Here is a 25,975-nt window from a genome sequence, read left to right as displayed (position 1 = left end):
CTGCTTTTTTTATGAAGCGTAAACTGACCTGCGGTTTGTGTTTGATATCCACAACATGTCAGTTTCTCTCGCGGGTGCGCCGAGTTTTCTATTTGGGTTTTCCCCATTGAATTGCATTAGATGCGTTAAAAAACTCATCTGTGCAAAATCCACAGGAAAATGCAAAAACGCATTACAAAAGCATGTAATCCACACAGAAGTTTTGTCAAAACCAAATATTAGGAAACTAGATAGTGGCCCGATTCTAACGCATCGGGTATTCTAGAATATGTATGCGGCCGACCGGGCGCAATCAGCAGAACGTTGTTTAAATTTGCCGCCAAAATCGCTGATTGGTCGCGGCCGGCAACCACGACCAAGCAGCAAAACGGTGTTTAAATTTGGCGCCAATAATGCTGATTGGTTGCGACCACGACCAATCAGCAGAGCGGTGTTTAAATTTGGCGCCAATGTCGCTGATTGGTCGCAGCTGGCGGTCGCGACCAATCAGCAGAGCGGTGTTTAAATTTGGCGCCAATATCGCTGATTGGTCGCAGCTGGCGGTCGCGACCAATCAGCAGAGCGGTGTTTAAATTTGGCGCCAATAATGCAGATTGGTCGCGGCCGGCGGTCGCGACCAATCAGCAGAGGGGTGTTTAAATTTGGCGCCAATATCGCTGATTGGTCACGGCCGGCAACCGCGACCAATCAGCAGAGCTTGTTTAAATTTGGCGCCAATCTCGCTGATTGGTTGCGGTCGGCCGGCGGTCGCGACCAATCAGCAGAGCGGTGTTTAAATTTGGCGCCAATCTCGCTGATTGGTCGCAGCTGGCGGTAATTGCAAGTAATAATAGTAACCTAATTTACCTAAACGGTGCAGAAATGCTGCAATATAAAAAGAAACTCACCAAATATTCACTGTGGGAACGTAGCCTAATACAGATAAAACCTTGCAAACATCTGTTAAGACTTATTAGCCCTCATCAGTGCAACATATGGAAACTATGGCCCCGATTCATTAAAACTGAGGGGCTTGTAGGAATAAGAGTGATAAGACTTATCATCAGTGGTGTACACCTCTGTATGCCTCTCCAGAAATGTTACTCCAGTCAGGAGCTCCTGGCGTAAAAAACAGCACCTCTGTTGATAAATAGGACAGATGGGCATAACCATTCCCCGTCCCACCCCGGCTCCTCTCAGCTCTACTCATGGCGTGAAGATGTCAAAAATCACAACATTCTTGCAATTTTTCAAAGTGTTTTAAGTCTGTTTTCTGGCATAAACACTTTAATGCATCAGGACCTATAACTCCAGTTGGGAATGTCACAGATTATTTTATGGCTTTTTAGTCCTTTTCTTCTGGGTTTTTCTAATGGTCATAGACTTTAACAAAATAAAAAATTTGTCGTGACAGCGAGCATGTGTTTGGATTTCTGTAAGTTGCGTTCAGATGAACTGGGTAATTACGGAGATTCCTGCACTAATATTGCAGGATGTGAATCCACCATAATAAACCAGGCATTAGAGCACCTTAACCCCTTTACCCCCGAGGGTGGTTTGCACGTTAATGACCAGGGCAAGTTTTACAATTCTGACCACTGTCACTTTATGAGGTAATTACTCTGGAATGCTTCAATGGATCCCCCTGATTCTGAGAATGTTTTTTCGTGACATATTGTACTTCATGATAGTGGTAACATTTCTTCGATAACTCTTGCGTTTATTTATGAAAAAAATGAAAATTTGGCGAAAATTTAGCAATTTTCAAAATTTGAATTTTTATGCCCTTAAATCAGAGAGATATGTCACACAAAATAGTTAATAAATAACATTTCCCACATGTCTACTTTACATCAGCACAATTCTGGAACCAAATTTTTTTTGGACAGGGAGCTATAAGGGTTAAAAGTTGACCAGCGATTTCTCATTTTTCCATCAAAATTTACAAAACCATTTTTTTAGGGACCACATGACATTTGAAGTGACTTTGAGGGGCCTATATGACAGAAAATACCCAAAAGTGACACCATTCTAAAAACTGCACCCCTCAAGGTGCTCAAAACCACATTCAAGAAGTTTATTAACCCTTCAGGTGCTTCAAAGGAATTTTTCGATTGTAAAAGAAAAAAATGAACATTTAACTTTTTTCACAAAAATGTTACTTTAGACCCCAATTTTTTTTATTTTTGCAAGGGTAACAGGAAAAAATGGACACCAAAATTTGTTGTGCAATTTCTCCTGAGCATGCCAATACCCCATATTTGGGGGCAAACCACTGTTTGGGCGCTCGGCAGGGCTCTGAAGGGAAGGGCGCCATTTGACTTTTTGAACGTAAAATTTGCTTGAATAATTAGCGGATGCCATGTTGCGTTTGGAGAGCCCTTGATGTGCCTAAACAGTGGAAACCCCCCACAAGTGACACCATTTTGGAAACTAGACCCCTTAGGGAACTTATCTAGATGTGTGGTGAGCACCTTGAACCCCCTCGTGCTTCACAGAAGTTTAGAACACTGAGCTGTAAAAATAAAATTTTCACATTTTTGCAACAAAAATGTTTTTCAGCCTCCAATTTTGCATTTTCATAAGGGTAACAGAAGAAATTGCACCATGCAATTTGTTGTGCAATTCCTCCTGAGCACGCCGATACCCAATATGTGGGGGAAAACCACTGTTTGGGCACACGGCAGGGCTCGGAAGGGAAAGCGCGCCATTTGACTTTTTGAATGTAAAATTTGCTTGAATAATTTGCGGACGCCATGTTGCTTTTGGAGAGCCCCCTGATGTGCCTAAACAGTGGAAACCCCCACAAGTGACACCAATTTGGAAACTAGCCCCCTCAAGGATTTTATCAAGGTGTATAGTGAACATTTTGAACCCAGAGGTACGACACAGAATTTGATAACATTAGGTCATCATATTGAATAAGTTGTCATTAGTCTTGAGCGCAAGTGCTCGCTACTTGAGTTTGCATCGGGTACTCAGTTATGCAACATGTATCGCGTGTGCTCGAATGACGTGCTCGAGTGACTTGCTCGAGTCCTCGCCCCGCATGTTTCATGGATATTAGACACCCAAAAAAAACAATATGCAGGGATTGCTCGTGCATGGCAGGCAATCCCCGCCAGTTTTTTTGGGCTGTATAACAGCTGCAAAACATATGAGGCGGAGATTCGAGCATGTCACTCGAGCACCCGCTATACTCGGTGCATACCCGAGCACCCTATATTAACTCAAGTAGCGAGCACTTGCTCTCAACATTAGTCGCCATATCGTCGTAATTTTTTTTCTTTACTTTTAAAAAAATCCCAATCCTAACCCTAGCCCAACCCTAACCCTAGAGTTTATTTTTTACGCCATTCCTCATGTGGTATAAGTGATTAGACCGCTTTATTCTTCGGGTCGGTGCGATTACAGAGATACCAGATTCATATCAGGTTTTTATTATTGACAGCTGTCACACACTAAAAGACGATTTTTTTTTGCAAAGACCAGTTTTTGCATCGCCACATTTTGAGAGCTATAATTTTTCCGTATTTCAGCCAACAGAGTCATGTGATGTTTTTTGCTGGACAAGTTGACGTTTTTATTGGTACCATTTTTGGGCACGTGACATTTTTTGATCGCTTTCTATTCCGATTTTTGAGAGGGAGAATAAACAAAAACCAACAATTCCGGAATAGTTTTTTTTATTCTGTTCCGCGTGTGGTAAAATTGATAAGGTAGCTTTATTTTTCAGGTCAGTACGTTTACAGCGGTACTGCATTTATATAGTTTTTTTATGTTTTGGCGCTTTTACACAATAAAATTTTTTTTTATAGAAAAAATATTTGTTTTGTAACGCTTTATTCTAAGAGCTATGACTTTTTTATTTTTCGGCTAATGGAGCTGTATGGCGGCTTTTTTTTTGCGGGACAAGATGACGTTTTCAGTGGTACCATTTTATTTGCATTCGTCTTTTTGATCGCGTTTTATTGCATTTTTTGTTTGGCGGTATGATTTCATTTTTTTTTATATTTTTGCAAATTTTTTTCACATTCTGATTCCTTTTTTACTTTTTTACCTTGTCCCACTATGGGACTTTCACATTTTATTTTCTCATCGCCTGTATAGCACAGGAATGCAGCAGCATCCCTGTGCTATACAGGCTGTCACTGCTGCAGAGGGAGAAGATAATTTGGTAATGCACTGCTCATGACCAAAGTATCTTCCTGCTGTCTGGTGACCCGGATGTTGTCATGACGACATCGGGTCGTTATGGCAACATCTGGGAAGCCGTGGCAGACAGCATTGGACGCCGGCAGGAGAGGTGAGTATCGTTTTTTTTTGTTTAAATGGACAGTAAATGTAATAAAAAAAAAATCAAACAACATTTTCTAAGGCCCCAATGCAAAATCTGCAGGGTGATTCACTCCCTACTTTACCTGAAAAATTGAAGTAACTTCTAAAAGAGACAATCTATCTTACTGAAATTTGGACTGTACATACCTTGGTTCATGAGAAACTGATGTTTTAAAGCAGGTGTTGAAAATGTCCACCGTTCGCATCCAAGCATGCCTGCACGCGCCGTTCCATATTGTTGAATATATTTCGCAGGACGTCTGGAGTCATATCCTGAATTTTCTTGTTGTATGTTCTTTCGGAGTGCCTGTAATGCTTATGGATTGTTACTGTACATCCGACCCTTCAAATGGCCCCAAAGGAAACGTCCTCCATCATGCCTATCCAGTAATGTTCCTGTACTTCCCAGCTTAATCACCAATGACAGAATACATGGTTTGAATGGCGGATTTCGACCTCCAAACTTCTTTAGAAACTCACTTTGACACCTCTTTAAGGACTCAGTTTTCCAATAAGTTTTCAAAATAGAAACACACTTCTCCAAACTGTATCTGTACATTGTTAACAGATGAAGAAGGAATTCGGCAGGAGTGAAACGCAAGCACCACACGTAAACTACCGACCCACAGAAAGGCGTGCAGCAAGTCTATCTCGTAGTGGAGACGACCGGTGGGGTGACAAGTCGGTGAGACCACTCGGCATGAGGATGTTTCTCGTCGATGTCGCGGAGGATCATTGCAGTCTCACTTCTCATGAACCAAAGAATGTACAGTCCAGATTTCAATTGAGTGAATCACCCTGTATCACAGGGCCCTTATTAGCCATGTGCCATATATAATAGTGGTGTCTTTTTATTTGTCAGCTGGGCATCGGGGCCCATATATGACTGTTCCTAAGCCGCTAGTTGGTGTGTCACACCATGCTTGACAGTAAGGTATAGTATGACTATGGAAAGTTATGCCTTTGCTCACTAATATATATTAGTTTATTCATCAATATGAAAATCTCCCCATGAATGTGTACAAAGGAAGACATAAAATATTCACATATTAATACACTGTGTAATTACAGCGTGTGTATATATCAGAAAATAAAGCATAAAACTGTATAAGCCAAGACTCCTGACAAAGGGTCAGACAAGCAAAGCTGCTCGGCAAATAATCAGCTGTCCCCAATGTCTGATGTCCAGAAGCGAGTGATAAACTGCAGACCGATAAAACCCATCAATGGCACATATGCAGCGGGGACAGATGTTTGCCCCAATAAAGACAATGTCCATTCAGATGGTGTAGTCAAGAGGAATAGGGCATTGTTCAATAACAGATGGCTCAAAGGTCACAATGACATTGCACAAGCCTCTGACCATTGAAGAAAGTCTTTCTCAACTCAATTTAGGCGTAGAGGCGACACATTGTCACATGTTATAATGAATGGCTGCTGTGAATGGGAGGCATAGTAATTACACATAGGGGTAGAATTCTTACAACAAACTTTCAGGACAATTAACTATTAGGCTAGAATAAAGATAAACCACAATCAAGTAAATAATGTATCTAATAATAAATGTGTCAAGCATGATAAGTAAACGGCAGCTTGGATCTTAAGGTAATGTGTTAGAGAATTACAGAAATGTATTTATTGTAAAGGTAATGTTGGCATTTCTCTCCTATGGTTTATTTGTAAGTGTTGCAATGTTAACCCACCAAAATTGCAGAAAATGTCAAATTTCCCAGTCTAGCTTTACGACAATAGGTTGTTTTATGACTGCCTGTAGTGTAGAGTCCATTGATTAATGACTTTAGAGAGTATTGAATGCTCCCCTCACTGAGACTTACATAGGATAGAGGGGGCATGCTGAGATTAAGGGATATATCTAATTTTCCATGATTTGATTAAGTGTTTTCATATACTTTAAAGGTGTTTTCCCACTAACAAAAGTTCATTTTAATCAATAGATCTTGGAATAATAATAATTTCCACAATTGGATGTGTTTAAATAAAATGTTCCTGTGCTGAGATAATCTTATAAATGTGCCCCTGCTGTGTACTGTGTAATGGCTGTGTCTGACTGTACAGGAACATGGTCTGATCATACCACAGCTCCTGGGCAGGGGAGGAAGCAAAAGAGTATACAGACATTACAGTATGGGATCGCAAATGATTCTTAGGAGCATGGTTATAAGGTTCACATAGTGGGGTACAAATGAAACTGGCATGTGATGAGCAATACGTGTGACTTGTGTCACTTTGATTTAAAAAAAAAAGAGACATCACAGCATTTTGGCTACAAGAATTTATTACGGACGAGCCCAATTTCTGGTTGCCAAATATGTCACACCATGTATCAGGGTTCTCCAACCTGTGGCTCTCGGGACCATGAATCGTGGCAACTTGGTGTATTGGTTCTAGGTCTAGCCAGCAGCTATGAAGAGCAGGTGGGGATGCACATATACTGGCCCTGGGGTGTGGTGGACATAGGATGACTCTGCCAGATAGAGGGGGTGCTTGAAGCTGGATGAGATAGCGTGGTGGGAGTGCTTGATCCGAGAATGCCCAATGGAGTTGAGGTGGAATCCCCTGGATACAAGTATACTGTCTTGGTGTCACTTCTGTGGGGAAAGCAGGAACTGGACGTCACTATTTGGGGGACTCTGGACGTGGCTCGAGAACCTCTCTCACAGCTGATTAAACCTGACAGGGCACACCTGTGAAGTGAAAACCATTTCCGGTGACTACCTCTTGAAGCTCATCAAGAGAATGCCAAGAGTGTGCAAAGCAGTCATCAAAGCAAAAGGTGGCTACTTTGAAGAACCTAGAATATAAGACATATTTTCAGTTGTTTCACACTTTTTTGTTAAGTATATAATTCCACATGTGTTAATTCATAGTTTTGATGCCTTCAGTGTGAATGTACAATTTTCATAGTCATGAAAATACAGAAAAATCTTTAAATGAGAAGGTGTGTCCAAACTTTTGGTCTGTACTGTATATATTTACGAGAGAGTTGCGGGTGAGGATACGGGAGCACGTGCGCGATATTGGCGCGGCCAAGACGGTGGCCGATCCACGGGAGCTAAAAACCATTCCACGCCACTTTCAAAGTAAACATAACTGTGACCCCAAATCCCTGAAAGTGCGTGGAATTGATGTCTTACACCTTGGCTCCCGTGGTGGTGATTGGGCCAAGATTCTTGGCCAAAGGGAAACGAAATGGATCATATGTTTGAAAACTATGTCTCCCCTAGGTCTTAACGAGACACTTAGCTTCGCTCCCTTTTTGTGACATGATTCCTTCTCCGCGGATCGTTCTCCGCCTCAGATGTTATGCTCTATCTATGTCTGTGGCCCTGAATATTGCTCTTGCTGTTTTTAATTTGTATATGTTGCTTTTACTATTCTGTATTTTTTCCATTATATTTATTTAACTTTTCCTTTTTGTTCTTATTTCTCTTGGTCCTTTCCTTTTCTGTTGCCAAGATACCACATTCAAGGGATAAACATATTTTGACCCACGTGATGACTTACCTGGATCCTATGGGACTGCTGAAATATATGGACATATGGATACCGGCCATACATTTGACAGAACTGTCTGTCTCCTCACAACTCGTGCATTTTACTTACTATCTTATGTTGTATGTTGCCATACTATATTCGAGATATATGCTGTCCCCTTCACTTTGGTCCCTGTCTATCTCCCGTGGGTGTTTTTCCCTTCTATTAGTGGTAATCTTATGCCTTGGGGACTGATTTGTGGTGCGCATGCGCCGGAGGTACGGTGTTCTCGGCCCGGGCACGGCCGTCTCTTTCCCAGCCGCGCACTTCCGGGGCACATACCTTGTGCTTCCGCTATGCGCGTTGCTGGGTGACGGACGCTGCCCACGCTGACGACACTCGGCGTCCGGCGCATGCGCCGCTCGGCACTAATCCTTCCCTCATATCCGGCCACGTGACCTATGATGCGGTCATGTGACCACGCTTTATACTTTAAAAAGGCCCTGGTCTCCTATACACTCATGCCTCTTGAGAAAGCCCTCAGCTAAGGGGCGAAACGCGCGTCGAGGCTCTATTTTGGGCCACTTGGTATCCCTAGTTCTCCTGGCCCCTGGCCTGCCTATTACCTGTATCTATATTTATATTTGGTAAGCGATATCTTGTATCTATATTGTCATTGTATACTCACCTGTGCATCCGTGCTGATTTGTGCATATGTATGGTGTGTACCATTGATACCTTTTGTGCTTGCCTCTCCTTTTCCCTCCACTTTGAGGGAATTTCTTCTGATATATACACCCCGTATATACAGTATCATGTGCTGCACTTTGTAACTCTATTATTTGTTCTATGCTGCCACCTTCAGTGGCTGCTTTTATATTTGCTATCTAATAAAGTTATTATGTTTTTACGCCTATACGTACTCTGTTTCTCCTGTTATTATATATATTTATATATGTATAATCACTGGCGAGGTACTGGAGGGGAGATATGTAGTACTGAGATTGTTAGCTCCAGTAATATAAACATAGGAAAAAGTATCGGCACACGAAGTGATGAGGAATTAATCAGCCATCTTTAGTGCTAGGGTGATTAAACACCTGTAGAGAGGGAGGAGGTCAGAGGATAAATTCCCTGCCTTTTACAGCAGTGTGTGGGTGGGCCTGGAGGTGGAAGCTCTGGAGCTGTTTTATCATGTGAAGGAAGGCTAAACCTTGGGTTGTTTGTTCCTGAAGCGGGCGATTACCCGTAGCAACAAGGACTGTGCCATACGTTATGTTTTTGTTTTCCTGTTAGACCGTGTTTGTTTTGCTAACGTTGCTGTGGTTTAAGCAACTCTCTTAATAAACCACAATGGAAGATTTAATAGACAGCGATCTACCACAGTATATACACTGTGTTCCAAATTATTATGCAAATAATATTTTCTCAGATTTTCCCAAATTACCTATATGAATTGCAGTCATTGTAATTTTCCAGTCAAATAACTATTAGAGTACAATTGAAAGGTTTTTGTACAAACTGCCTATGATAACAGTATATTTTTAAAAAAATAAAACACTCAAACTGCACTCAAAATGCATGTTCCAAATTATTATGCACAGCAGAGTTTTCAACCTTTTCATTTTAATAAAGAACAAAAAAATGGTCATTTTTGAAATTATAAGCATTAGCAGGTTATTACAGACTGAAATCAAACAGTTTTCAACTCAAAACTTTATTCTAGGTGATGTTACATTTGCACATAGGACCCCTTGTTCGAAAGGAGACCAATCTCTGGCGATTATTGCATCCATTCAAAAGCAGGATTCAATTATAATTACAGTCACATATTTGATATTTATAGGTCATCAGGGTGTTGTTGTTTTGCAGACAAACTCCAGACTGCATTAGAGAACAGAGCGCAGGTCCAGAAGATGTGACTTATGTTATAGGACTAGAGACATTCGAAATGTCAGAATAACAATGTGGTGAGAAGCAAAGATTCGAATGTAAAAGTTGTATGGAAATTGTCATAATTTAGTTACATAGATGGTACAGAGAAAATTTTATAGCATAGCAGAGTTCAATGACAATTTTATTACGGAGCAGTTTAATGACAAATTGCTCTCTGCTTCTTAAATAAAATGTGCAGTGCATGCAATAAATAGGTATTAAACTAAAACAGGAAACTAAAAGCCTATTCGTTTCATGATGTTGTTGGGTTGTCTGGGATTTTTTTTCTAACAGCAGGGAATAGTATGAAATCGAAAAATAATGTTGACATGTGAAGTTAAAGTCCTCATAGCTTCCATGCTGCCAACCCTGTACTCCCCATCGATCTCTGTTTACTTTGTTGCAACATTTCATCTGTGTGACCACTGCAGCCAATCACTGGCTTCTGCAGTCATGCCTGTATGTACAGGAAGAGACTGCTGAGGCCAGTGGATGACTGCAGTGGTCACACGGATGTACAGTATATGATCGCCGCAGCAAAGTTAAAGGGAATCTGTCAGCAGGTTTTTGCCATTTAACCTGAGAGCAGCATAATATAGGGCAAGAGAGCTGATTACAGAGATGTGTCACTTACTGGGCTGTGTGTTGTAGTTTTAATACATCAGTATTTTATCAGCAGGAGATCATCACTGTATGACTAGGTCTCATGTGCACTGTGGTCCAGCTAATCTATGTAACCACAGATTAGCGTGGCCTCGCTCTTCATACACTAGACGGGGCGGCCTTGACTCCATACAAGTGTATGGAGCGAGGCCGCGCCCACTGGCTGGGAGTATGTATAACTCATACCCACACTCTGTTCCCAGGTCTGAAACCAGTGAATCCCTGCAGCACAGAGTGCGTGCACTGGGGTGATTCATAAGTCTGCAGTCACACAGAGTGACTTCAGACTTATCAGTTTGGACCGGACAACCCCTTTAATGTACAGTGCCTACAAGTAGTATTCAACCCCCTGCAGATTTAGCTGGTTTGATAAGATGCAAATAAGTTAGAGCCTTCAAACTGCAAATGAGAGTAGGTTTTATGAACAGAAGCATAAATCTTGCAAACCAAAAAGTTATGTTGCTCAGTTGAATTTTATTAAATTTTAAACATAAAAGTGTGGGTCAATTATTATACAACCCCTATGTTTAATATTTTGTGGAATAACCCTTGTTTGCAATTACAGCTGATAATCGTCTTTTATAAGACCTGATCAGGCCGGCACAGGTCTGTGGAGTTATCTTGGCCCACTCCTCCATGCAGATCTTCTCCAAGTTATCTAGGTTCTTTGGGTGTCTCATGTGGACTTTATTCTTGAGCTCCTTCCACAAGTTTTCAATTGGGTTAAGGTCAGGAGACTGACTAGGCCACTCCAACACCTTGACTTTTTCCCTCTTGAACCAGGCCTTGGTTTTCTTGGCTGTGTGCTTTGGGTCGTTGTCTTGTTGGAAGATGAAATTACGACCCATCTTAAGATCCTTGATGGAGGAGCGGAGGTTCTTGGCCAAAATCTCCAGGTAGGCCGTGCTATCCATCTTCCCATGGATGCGGACCAGATGGCCAGGCCCCTTGGCTGAGAAACAGCCTCACAGCATGATGCTGCCACCACCATGCTTGACTGTAGGGATGGTATTCTTGGGGTCGTATGCAGTGCCATCCAGTCTCCAAACGTCACGTGTGTGGTTGGCACCAAATATCTCGATCTTGGTCTCATCAGACCATAGAACCTTGAACCAGTCTGTCTCAGAGTCCTCCAAGTGATCATGAGCAAACTGTAGACGAGCCTTGACATGACGCTTTGAAAGTAAAGGTACCATACAGGCTCGTCTGGAACGGAGACCATTGCGGTGGAGTACGTTACTTATGGTATTGACTGAAACCAATGTCCCCACTGCCATGAGATCTTCCCGGAGCTCCTTCCTTGTTGTCCTTGGGTTAGCCTTGACTCTTCGGACAAGCCTGGCCTCGGCACGGGAGGACACTTTCAAAGGCTGTCCAGGCCGTGGAAGGCTAACAGTAGTTCCATAAGCCTTCCACTTACGGATGATGCTCCCAACAGTGGAGACAGGTAGGCCCAACTCCTTGGAAAGGGTTTTGTACCCCTTGCCAGCCTTGTGACCCTCCACGATCTTGTCTCTGATGGCCTTGGAATGCTCCTTTGTCTTTCCCATGTTGACCATGTCTGAGTGCTGTTCACAAGTTTGGGGAGGGTCTTAAATAGTCAGAAAAGGCTGGCAAAAGAGATCTTTAATCCACACATGTGAAGCTCATTATTCTTGGTGCCTGAACTACTTCTTAATACTTTAGGGGGACCAAACAGAATTCTTGTGGTTTGAGGGGTTGAATAATAAATGACACTCAGAATTAACTTTTAACGTTTAAAAAAAAAAAAAAAAAAATTTGCTGCAGTGCATTTCCCACTTCCAGGCTGATCTACAGTACAAATGTCACAATGCCAAGTTAATTCCGCATGTGTCAACCAGCTAAATCTGCAGGGGGTTGAATACTACTTGTAGGCACTGTAGGTGATCAATATTGGATTGGTGGGTGTCCCTCACGGAGTTTCCCCCCAGTCAGCTGTCCTTAGTTTAGGTGGCCACCAGATATAAACATTAAACTGAACTGCAATGCACATCTAGACAGGACAACCCCTTTATACAGCAAATTGATTAAGCAAAAATGATGCCTCACATCCTATTGAGATATTCGTATAGATATGTCAAAAATATATAAAACTTTATGTGATGACCCGGGTCTTCCGTGTGCATAATACTACTCAGACAACACAGGGTGAAGGTAAAACAGTGTGGCAATACTTTATTGAACCACAAAACGGACAATAGACATATAGAACAGTCCCAGCAAATACCCAAGATGATACAACATTACACAGTCTCACCCTTCCGCTGGCCTGCCTGGAATAGAACAGCTGCTACTTTGGGACTTCCAGGGCCAACTATCTCAACCAGTGGTCCCCCGCTTCTGGTGGGTCCCCACAGAGAGAAGGTAATGGCAAGCTTAGGAAGCTAGCAGTCCATCGAGGTACTAGGCTGAGAGACCCGAGGGTCCCATCCTGGCCTCTTTGAGAGTATCCATGTGGCCAGATGACCGTCTGGTCCCAATCTGGTTTCTCCAAATGTCTCCATGGGTTCCAGGCGTCTGGAAGGTCCCAGCTGGCAACCCCAAACAACATATCCATGGGGCCAGGTGACTTCATCGTTCCAACCTGGTATCCCCAAATGTATCCATGGGCTCTCTGATGGTCAATGGAGCAGATCCGTATCTTTCCAGTCAGGTCCTCGTACCCTTAGGCCGGAATCATGTAGAATCCAAATCTGTGTCTCTTTGGGTAAAGCCATACTCCCAAGCTGATGATTTGAGAGAGTCTGATCTTTGATTCTCCTTGTAAAGTCTCTTTCCAATTTCTGTTTCAAGTCTGCCTCCTACAGAAGGATATCTCCTTTTTAAATACACATCCACAGGTCAAGGGGTTAGGGAGGGCATTACTCACAGGGCTCAGGTTTCATTGTTTGAGCTAATCAACTTGCATAGTTTGTCCTCCATTGCTGGCAAATCAACAACCCCCTGGGCTGGTATAATACGTAATCATCATATTATCCAACAGTATTGCTCCATTACCCTATTTTGCAAGATTTGCAGACAAGAAGTTGCAGTACATCTTAACTCAAGTGTCAACATTCAGGATTATTCAAACAATAGTCTGTGTTAATCAATTTAAGAAGAGCACAGGTTAAAAAAGCCAACATAAAATAAAGGTGGATTGCTCTTGGCCATCAGAAAGTATGTCTGGCATAATTAAGAATAAAAGCTGTGTCATCACCCTTGACCTTTGATAAATATCAAAACCAAAGAAATGAGCCGGCGTATAAATTGGAATACATGCAATGTAAAGGAACATGTTCACACTGTGGCCATTTAACAGACAAAACTTAACATAGAAACGAAATGAGCAAATACCCTGCTATAAGTACATAACATGGGGTATTTAGTAAACACTTTTTTTGATTAAAAAAAAAAAAGCATAAAAGCCATTCTACCACGACAAGGTGTACCCAGTCGGGACAGTCCTAACCTCTAGTATTAAAACATCACCTTGTGTCAGATACACTGACGAGCAAAAGGGTAACAATGTTTTGAACTTTTGACTCCATATCTCACCATCCACTGCTGCTTTGAACATCATTTTATAGACAATCATCTTGGCTATCTCATAAATAAATTTGACTTGCTACTATTTTGCACATGATTAGTTATGCAGATTCTTCTCATGTCACTGCATTGTTACTGTTTTGCTCCTAAAATTCTAAATTTTGATTTATATTATTTTGTCAGTATTTTGTAAATCCACCTTTGACTTTCAACACTGCCTGAATCCTTCTGGGCATGCTCTCTATCAGATTCAATCATGTCTCAACCGAACTCTGCAACCAGAATCATCAAAGGAGATTCCCTGTGATAAAATGGATCTACTGTATAAGACAGCACAGTGGCTCAGTGGTTAGCACTGTACTATACATAGGGCAGCGCGTTGGCTCAGTGGTTAGCACTGTACAATATATAGGGCAGCACGGTGGCTCAGTGCTTAGCACTGCAGTCTTGCAGCGCTGGGGTCCTGGGTTCAAATCCCACCAAGAACAACATCTGCAAGGAGTCTGTTCTCCCTGTGTTTGTGTGGGTTTCCTCCGGGTTCTCCAAAGTTCAACTTTAGATTGTTCCAATAGGGACAGTGATGATGATGATGATGTCTGTAAAGTGCTTACCTATTTAAGTTAGTAAAATACATTGTATTAGATAGATAACTAACATGATTTCTGTCGCTGAGCACAATCTACATCTCCCCTTATTACTAATAGATGAAACGCGTTGGAGTGTGGTAGGGACTTACCGGTGTAAGAACAGCTGAGGGAACGTTATATCAGGGTGATTATGGTGCAGTAAGCTTGAAAGGGGTTTACTAGTGACTATTTGAGCCACAATCCGTGTTAAACATCCTGTTCCAGAAATTGTAACAGTCTGTCATTGTATGGGACTTTTTGGGTATGCTTTTTGACTGATTGCAAAAGCAATCTATTAAAATACTATTAAAAGTTCAGCTTGAAATATTCTTTTGCGATATCTATACGTGTTTTATGGATAGATCAACATCATTTGATTGGACAACCCCTTTAATTCCATACAGCTTTAATATGACATTTGGGTAGCCGGAAATATTGGTACGTAGCAAATATATGCAAATTCTAGTACGTAGAAATGTTGAATTATTCATATTCCTCATACAGCAGTGCCCGAGGCTTGGCTTTATATCATCTTGTCACAAATCCTGACATTAATTCATAACAAGCAATTTTTATAAGTTTATTAAAAACGATTAACCTAAAGGCACCAACTTTGGTTTCTACTCCCTATATACCTGTGTTAACGGTACTCATGGGTTAATAAATGATTTGGAAAGGTGACACTGAAAGCAATAATTTGGCCATAAGTGACACACTGTACAGATGTCGCGCCAGGTGTAGGAATGACTAAGTGCAACACGAAGGGAAGGTGGGAAGGCAGCCCAGAGACTAGGGAAAGGGGGTGTGGAGACCTCCTAGGCTGATCTGATATCATCCAGTCTCTCCTACCGTCCCTATATTGATTCCTCACCAATCGCCGCACAGGAACCTTAACCCTGTATTTCCCTAGAGCTTGGCCCTGGATAGGGAAGGGGGGTGGTGAGCACTAGTCAGTCCCCACTAACAACTAAAGGCAACAAGGGAGACAAACATGGGGGAAAGTAACTTAGCTTGACCCGACCTCAGAGAGATTACACCACACGTCCTCCTAGCACCAAAGAGGAAGTAAGCAGACTGCAATAGCTCCAAGCCTTCACAAAGGAACATGTGAATATCACTTTCACCTCCCTGTAGCAAACAGGAAGTATTTAAACACCCAGGCATGGGTGTCAATTAGCAGGAGGGAGGTAGCCGCTGGGTCCTAGAGTGAGACAGATCTAAGAAGGTGTCTGTAATGCCAAACAAAGAGATCTTCTGCAATCAACTGCAGGGCGACTGTCTGTCACATCTAACACACCCGTGACAACAGAGTACAGAGCCGGGGAAGGGTTGCATATGGTTGATCTGACTTACAGGACACAAGGATTCTTTGGTACAAAATGTCAGTGAGGTTCACCATAGACTAGTGACCATAGCTTTTCTCTCTAACCCTTCTGCGCATTATATAACCCTAACGCTGGAACATATCTGTGCCAAACTATCCATCAAGCACCAAAATCTTTTTCCTGTATTATATCCTTAATGGGAACCTATTATGTGATTCATTCTGCCTGAACTATGAGGACATGATCAGAGTCCGGCTGCTTTATTTCAGTTATGTACATTATACTTAGCTTAGCGCATCCATCTTTAAAAGTCTATGAGCACAAAATAATTGTTCAAACCAAGCTCAAGGACTCGGTGCACACTTGTTGTGGCCAAACAGTTCGGCCCAACTTCCTACCTACTTGATTTTCATCTATCTACACCTTCCTCTTCCTTGATCATCAGTTCTGCCATTACAGGAGCCAAAAAGGGGCAAAGATTGATGGAAAATATGTAGGTGGGAAGGTGCACTGAACCGTCTGACCATAGCAAGTGTGTACCGAGCGCCTATGCTTGGTTTGTACAGTCATTTTGTGCTGACAGATTCTCTTTAAAGCGGTTGTGTGGTCTGAAGCTACAAGACTGCAGTCACTCTATGTGACTGCAGACTTGTGAATCCTCACAATTCATGTGCTGTGATGAGTCTCTTGTGCCAGTAGTATAATTTGCATACATGCGGTCACATGCCGACTAGGCATGCGTGGCCTCACTCAATGCAAGTGTATTGGGATGTGGCCGGAAGTATGCAAATCGCATAATTGTAGTCACATGACTGCTGGCACCGGAGAATTCTCACAGCGCGCAGTGACTGCAGACTTGTAGCTTAAGACCGGACAACCCCTTTAAGCTATAAATGAGAGTTCCTATGTAAGGTCACCTCCTATTCAGATTCTTTGGTACACCTAAGCAGTACATGGTTGACCATTCCCCAGGGATTAGAGAAGTTGAACCATTGGGCACCAACAGATCACCAGACCGGCTTGTAATTTAAAAGGGTTGTTTTTATGAGAAATCCCCTTTAACACATGATTTAGTTTGTTTGCTTCTATAGCCCCATAAATAAATGTTTTCTTAGTAATGTCTTATTTAGGAATCTTTGAAGCTGGTTTACATTCATTTATATAATGTTTCGAGCTATATACAATATAAAGGAATCTATATTTGGCGGTGTAGAACATTGAGTCGTGTCACGATTAAATTCACCAAATTCATTGTTAACCGCCCGTTGCTCCCATAGATCTGCGGGTAATTGCTTGGATAGCAGGCATTGTATGTAACAATCACTCTTGATGTATTTGTTATTGCTTTTATATTGTTTCTTCTATTTTTAATATGTGTTTATGTTCAATTACATTATTTCTAAATGAGAAACCGAGCCCTTAATGGTCCTCGAACAAATCTGTATGAATGTAACAAAAGGCGGCTCAGTCATTCAATGCTACTGAAATAGTAGCAGTGTTAATGGGACACGTTTTTCCTCGCAGCCCACGTACGGTGTTTTTATACAATTACATGACAGTCATCGCTGTTTATATGTGCAGAGGAGTTTCTAATCCACCGGCGAATAACGTTTCTTTTCCTTCGCAGATATCTCTACGATGTCCTTGGGGAGAGACATGGAGCTTGAACATTTTGATGAGCGTGATAAAGCGCAAAGGTACAGCAGAAGTTCTCGAGCCAATGGGCTACCAAGTCCAACCCATAGTGCCCACTGCAGTTTTTACCGAACCCGTACCCTGCAGGCCCTGAGTTCAGAGAAGAAGGCCAAGAAAGTCCGATTCTATCGCAATGGTGATCGATATTTTAAAGGAATTGTCTATGCCATTTCCCCTGATCGGTTCCGATCCTTCGAGGCTCTCCTGGCTGATTTGACCAGAACTCTTTCCGATAATGTGAATCTGCCCCAGGGAGTGAGAACGATCTACACAGTAGACGGAATCAGGAAGATCATTTCCATGGATCAGCTAACTGAAGGTCGGTATGAAATTTTGCCTTTTTCTTTTAAGTTTGTACAGTCCATCACTTAATCATTCGTCCTTACGGTCCCAGATTTTTTTTATTCTGTGAAGGGGTGTGAACATGCAAATAAATCCCAAAATGGGCAACTCTGGAAGTTTCTGTGGGTTTTCCTGGGTGGATCGGGCCGGGGTGAAATGGTCACTTTATGAATAACTTTATTACATATTACTTAATTTACCAATGCCATTTTAAGCCTTAAAATCACTTCCAAGTTATACTTTTGTGCAATTCACCGTACACTCCTCACTGTCAGCATAAACAGAAAGGAGTGGATTTGGCCAATCCTGACCAGGTATAATGCATAATTGGAAACTAGGGAACGGAAGTTCCAGAACCTATAGTGATGGCAGAGTGCTCAACCTGAAGAACCAACCACTGGAAATGTAGTGAATGAAAAGAAATAGTGCATCAAAACAGAACAGTCCTTCTGGCCAAATAGGACTGCAATGTGGATCAAAAATTGTGTTAAAAAGTTGCTGCAAGCCCATTTTTTATGCTTTCTTCAAGATGATAGGTACACTTTAAAATGTCCTGCAAATTAAATATATTTAATTAATTAAATTAATAAAAATAAATTAGTTCAATTAAAATTAAATAACATTTTATAATTATAAATATAAAACTTAAGTTCAGATGAGGGGTTATAACAATAAAGCTTATCATGGAAATGCTACTTTCCTCGTGCCGTGGCCCATAGCTGCTAGTTATTGGTTACCACTGATGGGTCTGGGACCTGCTGGGACTGTGCAGATTACTATATAATGTCTATGAAGTGAGAACAGGCATCTTTTGTTCTGAAAACGACTGTGACCCGCGGGTATAATTGCTGCACTTTCATTAAACCATTTTCATTTGAAGTGGTAATTACCAGTGTAGCAGAGCTAAATTAGTCATTTAACCCTTCGGTAATAATTCTCTATGATGTCGCAATAGGTCATTCTCTGCTCTACTGCATTCCATGAAACATAAAGGGGTATTCCACTTTTAAGACGTTGAGAACTTAAACCTGCGCTGCTGTCAGAAGGATGATGAGGAGACAGGAATCCAAAGTATGCGGATTATTTGTCAACGTGTTTCGAAGTTTCAAAGTTCTTCATCAGGACAAACCACAGTGATTGTCCTGATGAAGAAGTTTGAAACTTCGAAACGCTTTGACTAATAAACCACATACTTTGAATTCCTGTCTCCTCATCATCCTTCTGACGGCAGCGCAGGTTTAACCCATTTGTTTCCAGCTCTCTCAGTTATTTCATTGGTTGTGAGCACACAACGTGACCAGGTGAGCATGATAGTCCATTTTCTCCTTTCTTATATCCGGATAAGACCCTATTGCGCTTTTTGTCCTGTTTTTTTCCCTCACTTATAAGATGTTATCACCTATAATTTCTGGATTGGGGGGGGGGGGGTCTGACCTCTTAGACCCCCAGAACTGGGCACTTTTGTCCCTAGTCAGAATGGGGCGGCTTTGCCCATCTTGACCGCCGTTCCATTCATTCTCTATGGGGCTGCCGAGCGGTCACAAAGATTTTTAGTTACGCCTACGATCAGGGTCTTCAATTATTTAATATTCGATGGCGGAGGCGTAACTTAAAGGATATGAGCACCCTTGCAAAATCTGTAACCAATCCCCTCACCTACCATGTACCACTTATAATACTGGTGTGGCGGTCCGGCCTTGGGCCTTCTCAGACACCAGGACTTTGGGGGCTTTCTTTTCTCCAGCATTCTCCAGCCATGAATTATTATGGGATGTGATTCAGTAAACTAGTGCATTTCATCAGCTTTTACTCCTGTACGTTCCCACTGTATCATGACAGTTGTGATTTATGAATGCACTTACTTTTTTAATAGGTTGATTACTCACGAGCATACCTGAAAACCAACATTTGTTCTAGATAATCTGTTATAACTAAGTTATAACTAAGTTATAATTAATCCCTATTAAATATCATGTATCACGCCATCCTCATTCTGTCTACAGTAATATCTCTTCACACTACACATCATACACAGAGCAGTGCAGCTAATACTGAGATTCTTCTCCTGGGTCATACCCCGGAAGTTAAGGCTGATTTTGGTGCACATACCAATCCCAGATGTCCAAAAATGACCCTATTCTCATGCTCTGTAACTTTCCATCTTCATCAGTAGACAGTTCCTCTTCATCAGCATTCTGCCAGCACTATAGGTTCAAGAACTTCCTTTTTCTTCATTTTTCTGCCTGCATTGCTCATACCAACGTTTGAGCTGAAACCACATCAGTGACCATTTATACAAAATTTGGAGCATTAATCTATAAATCGACCGGACATGCTCAAGTCTATTACTTAGTTATCCGTAGGTATGTCTCCAGATAAGCCCTTCCTATTTTTTTGGGTGTGAAATACAGTAATAGATTAATTACTTTGAAATTCAGTAATTAACCACACCACGACCTGATTAATTTTTTTTTTTTTCGTCGGCAGCAGTAGAAGCTTTCTTATTAAACCCAATAAGTTGGTATTAGGCACATTTTTGTGAAAGTATTTATTGGACTACCTAGGTAAGTAATGTTCTATCAACGTGTGGAGGCAAGCAGCATAGTCAGCTCTGCTTACCACTGCAGGCAATCCTTGCTGATAAACTGGATGGACACTTTCCCACTGGAGATGAGCAGAGTCTTTAATTGACTCTTCTATAGAAGTTTTGCATCAATATAATATTGTATATGATATAATATAATATTGCGCCTTTGTGTTGTGCAGCCGTTCTCAGTCACTTTGAACCAATGACCCGATGCACAAATAGCAGCGGCATGACACGGTCTTGCGATAACGCACCACTGCTGTCAATTTTGAAGGCTTCTACATCTGTATAAGCCAAAAAACTACAAATATGCATCCAAAGAACTACACATACAACAGATCAAAATGCTGCAAAACCAATACGATTTGTTATTAATTTAAGTCACTTCTCTTTTTTTTTTTGTCTGTCGCTTACGTTTTTTGTGGCAAATTCTTCAAAATGGCACATGGGGTTCATAAATTTGTCGTAAAGTTAAAAATGCGTTTTTCTTTTCCTTAACCAGTTTTTGCAACCAGTTTTTTAGCACCAAAAGTCACAATTCCTTTGAAAAGTCACAAAATGCATCAAATTAAAAAACCCTTCCATGCAGGGACAGGAGTGAAATGTGCCAAAACATGTGACATTTGGTAAAAGTCTCATTTCATGAATCTGTGTAAAACATCTGGATAATCAAAAAAATTAGAGGAAAAAGACTTAAAGGGAATCTGTCATCAGATTTTTGCCACCAAATCTGAGGGCAGCATAATGTAAAGGCAGCGACGATGATTCCATTGATGTGTCACTTACTGGGCTGAGTGCTATAGTTTTGATAAAATCAATGTTTTATCAGCAAGTGATTATCATTAGACTAGAAACCTGCTGCCATGTAGTCCAACCATGCCCCCACCACTAATTGGTAGATTTCTGCCTATACACAGAAATCTGCCAATCAGTGTTGTGGGCGGAGTTATACAGAGCTCAGCATTGCTAGATCTGCAACAGAGAAAACAGTTTTTAATCAAAACTACAGCCATCAACCCAGTAAATTATATATTTCTAGAATCAGGGTTTCTGCCCCTATATAATGCTGATCTTAGATGGGGTAGAAAAAGCTTTGTGACAGATTCCCTTTAAAAAAATCTAAAGAAAAAATAAAAAGTGGCGCAAATGTATAGAATAAATTGCAAAGCAAATACAAAAGCAAATGAAAATGAGCAAATGACTCCAGAAAAGTGGAAAATCAGCAGTGATGAATCGAGGTCATAGTGCAAAATATCGTACCCTTGCGCTCCAGATATGTGCCACCAGGAGCCGAGTTGTCTCTGCCTGGCCATGTGGATGCTTCTTCCAGTCCATTCTCATTTCCACCTGGTAATCCTGATCCCATTTACAATCTCTCGTGCCCCTGGCAATGACCAGGTTCCATTTTTAGTATTTTAGTGCCAGTCTGGAGATTAAGTATCAGACTCGGGGCTGCACAGGCATTAACACTGCCTCAATTTGCATCCCTTGTCCTTGAGTTTCAGAATCAGGAGCTGTTAATAATGATTGTGCCAGTTTTTCCCCTTAAAAGTGCCTGATGCTGAGATTGTGCAGTAAAGTAGAAATCCTCCAGATCTCGTCTGCCTTCTTTTGCTAAATTAGACCAGTACAAATTGGCTTGCAGCCGTAGTCTGTGCTTAAATAACTGGAAAAATGACTGCGCTTCTGTACACGGCTGTGAAGATGAAAACATGGGAGGGTTGAAATGTCGTATAAAGCTGAGGATATGAATGAGTTTTATCATAAGAAAGTTTAAAGCAGATGTCGCTTGTCAAACAGGAATGGCTAAACCACAGGTCACGTCTTATAGGTATGGCTCCAACCTGCAGTTGCCAACGTGACTTTTTATTTGTCATATTTCGGGACAGTTTATCAAAAAAATCACAGACAGACAATATTTTTTATGGATACATTGTAAAACCATAATAAATCATTATGATTCCAGGCTCTGAGACCACCAGCCTGTTGGAAGAAGCATTGCAGACGTTTATTGTTTCCTTCTGCTATAGACTTGATGGGTGAGACACATTAGATTAATGGTGACTTACTGACTTTTATGCATCCGGCCAACCATCTAATGTGTATGGAGACTTCTCCATTTAGCCCTGACATAAGATGCTAGAGGAAAGCAGGTTTGGGCATGTTGAATTCGAACGCCGGTGATGAGTTGCCGCCAGAGGCGAGTGCCTGAACTTGTAAATAAGGGTATCTGAAGGAATAGCTGTCACCCATTTGGCCAACAGTTATTGAAAGTGTATGTCCAGGTTTAGACCTTTTCCCTTCTTACTAACATGTGGTAAAAACTGGATTTTTGTCTAGTAAGTAGATAAATATCACAGCAGAACTCCTTGTGGCATCAATAAACCCTAAACATTACGTGCAATGCCTTAAAGGGGATCTGTTACCAGATTTCACAATATAAACTGAAAAAAACGTATTAAATAGATTACTTAGACCTGCTGAGGGTGGCATGCTTCCTATGTAAGAATTGCTGTATGATCCTTTGTGAAAGCTTCACTGTCTAATAGTAAAAAAAAATGTCTGATCAAAATTTTTATTTCATGATCCCTCCTAAGTATACTAGAAATGATGTGTAAGTACATTAAAATGCTTACCAATCACCATCTTCTGCTGTTTCCAGTGCAGCTCTGGTCATCTTCTGGCCCACATACCCTGGGAACAGACTAACCGTCTTACACAGAGGTCTGATGTTTCCTGTAGTTCTTGACCACGTTTGCACACACTGCAGCTGGGATTTTGGCCCACTCCTCCATACAAATCTTCTCCAGATCTTTCAGGTTTCGGGGCTGTCGATGGGCAACATTGAGTTTCAGCTCCCTCCAAAGATTTTCTATTGGGTTCAGGTCTGGAGGGTGGCTAGGCCACTCCAGGACCTTGAAATGTTTCTTACAGAGCCACTCCTTAGTTGCCCTGGCTGTGTGTTTCAGGTCATTGTAATGCTGGAAGACCCAGCCACAACCAATCTTCAATGCTCTTACTGAGGGAAGGAGGTTATTGGCCCAAATCTCACGTACATGACCCTATCCATCCTCCCTACAATATGGTGCATTCGTCCTGTCCCCTTTTCAGAAAAGCACCCCCAAAGTATGATATTTCCTCCCACCATGCTGCATGGTTGGGATGGTGTTCTTGAGGTTGTACTCATCCTTTGTCTTCCTCCAAACACGGCTAGTGAGTTGATCCCAAAAAGTTCTATTTTGGTCTCATCTGTCCATCATGACCTCCTCCCACGCCTCTTCTGGATAATCCAAATGGTCATTGGCGAACTTCAAACAGGCCTGGATATGTGCTGTCGTGAACAGGGGGACCTTGTGTGCCCTGCAGGATTTTAATCCATGCCCGTTAGTGTGTTACTACTAGCTCTCTTTAGGTCATTGACCAGGTCCTCCCATGTAGTTCTGGGCTGATTCCTGGCCTTTCTCAGAATCATCCTTACCCCACGAGGAGCGATCTTGTGTTTCTTCCATTTTCTAATAATTGCGCGAACAGTTGTTGCCTTCTCACTAAGCTGCTTGCCTATTGTCCTGTAGCCCATCCCAGCCTTGTACAGGTCTACAATTTTGTCCCTGTTGTCCTTAGACAGCTCTTGGTCTTGGCCACGGTGGAGAGGTTGAAGTGTGATTGACTGAGTGTGTGGACAGGTGTCTTTTATACAGGTAATGAGTTCAGACAGGTGCAATTAATACAGGTAATGAGTGCAGAGTAGGAGGGCTTCTTAAAGATAAACTAACAGGTTTGTGAGAGCCAGAATTCTTACTGGTTGGTAGGTGATCAAATATTTATTTCATGTAATAAAATGCAATTTACTTATTTAAAAATCATACAATGTGATTTTCTGTTAAATATTTTTAGATTCTCTCTCTCACAGGTGAAGTGTGCCTGCGATAAAAATTACAGACCTCTGCATTCTTTGTAGTGGGAAAACTTGCAAAATCGGCAGTGTATCAATTACTTATTTTCCTCATTAAAGGTAGCCAGTCATGTAAAAAAACAATATGCGGTAAATCTGCAGGTTAATAGCGTTCTGAAGCTATGTGACTGCCACATTGAGAGCCCCGCTGCCAAGAGGAAATTGACTTTCTTCTTCCCGGCAGCCACCGGCGGCTGTCAGTCATAGGGGTGGGCCGACTGGGCTTCAGTCACCGCTCAGTGCTTAGTGAGCGATAGCTGTAACTGCGCCCCGGCACTGATTTACAGTCGTCTCTAATATTGAGTGAGCTGTCAGTCAGTGTCGGGGGCGGTTACAGCCACAGCTCTCTATACAGTAAGCAATGACTGAAGACTCATCTTTATGACTGAAAGCCTGAGGCTGCCGTGAGGAATAGAGTTCATTTCCTCCTGGCAGCCGGGCTCTCAGTGCGGGCACCAGGCAGCTTCAGATCATTATTAGCCTGCAGATTACATCATATCTGCAGGTTAATTGCTTTTTTTTTACATTATAGGTTCCCTTTAATTTTGAGGATTATACAGCCATTCTGATATGATAAGTACACCAAACTCATCAGGTGTCAGTGATCACGCTTCCTGTGTATAGTGGTGCGCCCTCACATGTGACAAGGGGCCTTCAAGCCTTTGTTTTCACTATATGAACAACTACACCCTCTGCATTTTAAAGGCTACGCTCCACTGTTCATATAATATAAATATAATATCGCAAGCTTTTTCTAACAAAGAGAATCCTGTCCAAGTATCCCAAATGGATGCTCTTCCAACCCCATAGTGACAAACAGCTGAAGCCATTATTACAGTAGCTTAGATGCCTCTCATCTCATAGTTAACTCCTTGCAAAATCTTTTGAAGTTTTATTTTGGTTATCTGCTGCCATTGTAACAGGTGGATTTAAATCTCCATCTTGTAAAGTAATTAATGCCAATCTTCTCCTACAAAAAGCCGTCTTCATGCTTGGTACACTAGACACAGCTGTTTTAGTGCAGACATGGTTGTAATGGAATAAATCTGTCTGCAACTGATCATAAATGTTCTGTAATGGGAGTATGGGTTGGTTCAGAGTCCTATAAAGTAGATGATTACCAGGCAAGTGAGGAAAGAAGGATCCTGCTTCTACAAGCTAGAATGTAAGGAGTAGTGTTGAGCGATACCTTCCGATATCAGGAAATATCGTATCGGATTGGATCGGGCCGATACCCAAAAAGTATCGGATATCGCCGATTCCGATACCGGAAACCAATGCAAGTCAATGGGACACAAATATCGGAATGAAAATAAACCCTTTCTTTCCTTGTAGGTTAATTCTACATGAAGTAAAACAACTAAGAATAATGTAGAATGACATGAAAAGCCGGCAATTCATCAGCGGCATTCACCGGTACCCGACAATTTACAACAGAAAGAATAGAGCTTCACACATAGATTAGATAGATAGAAACATGTCAGTCACA

At 41.7% G+C, this 25,975-nt stretch overlaps 1 protein-coding gene across 4 annotated transcripts in view; it reads left to right on the top strand.

Moving 5' to 3' along the window:
• The window catches only part of DCLK1 (doublecortin like kinase 1), a 422,097-nt gene that overhangs the window by 48,834 nt on the left and 347,288 nt on the right, over positions 1 to 25,975 (top strand). For all 4 annotated transcript variants that reach the window (XR_012268742.1, XM_073662543.1, XM_073662542.1 and 1 more), the window contains exon 2: positions 17,538 to 17,924. Coding sequence is in view for 3 of the 4 variants with exons in the window: in XM_073662543.1 (XP_073518644.1) it covers positions 17,549 to 17,924 (376 nt within the window). In the remaining variant the exon portion in view is untranslated. The remainder of the gene's footprint in view (positions 1 to 17,537; positions 17,925 to 25,975) is intronic.

Source organism: Phyllobates terribilis, unplaced genomic scaffold, assembly GCF_046119375.1.
Source record: "Phyllobates terribilis strain yellow unplaced genomic scaffold, ASM4611937v1 Scaffold_2__4_contigs__length_985480577, whole genome shotgun sequence".
NCBI lineage: Eukaryota > Metazoa > Chordata > Amphibia > Anura > Dendrobatidae > Phyllobates > Phyllobates terribilis.
Note: the sequence above shows the minus strand (reverse complement) of the source record. Positions and strands in the feature narration are given on the sequence as shown.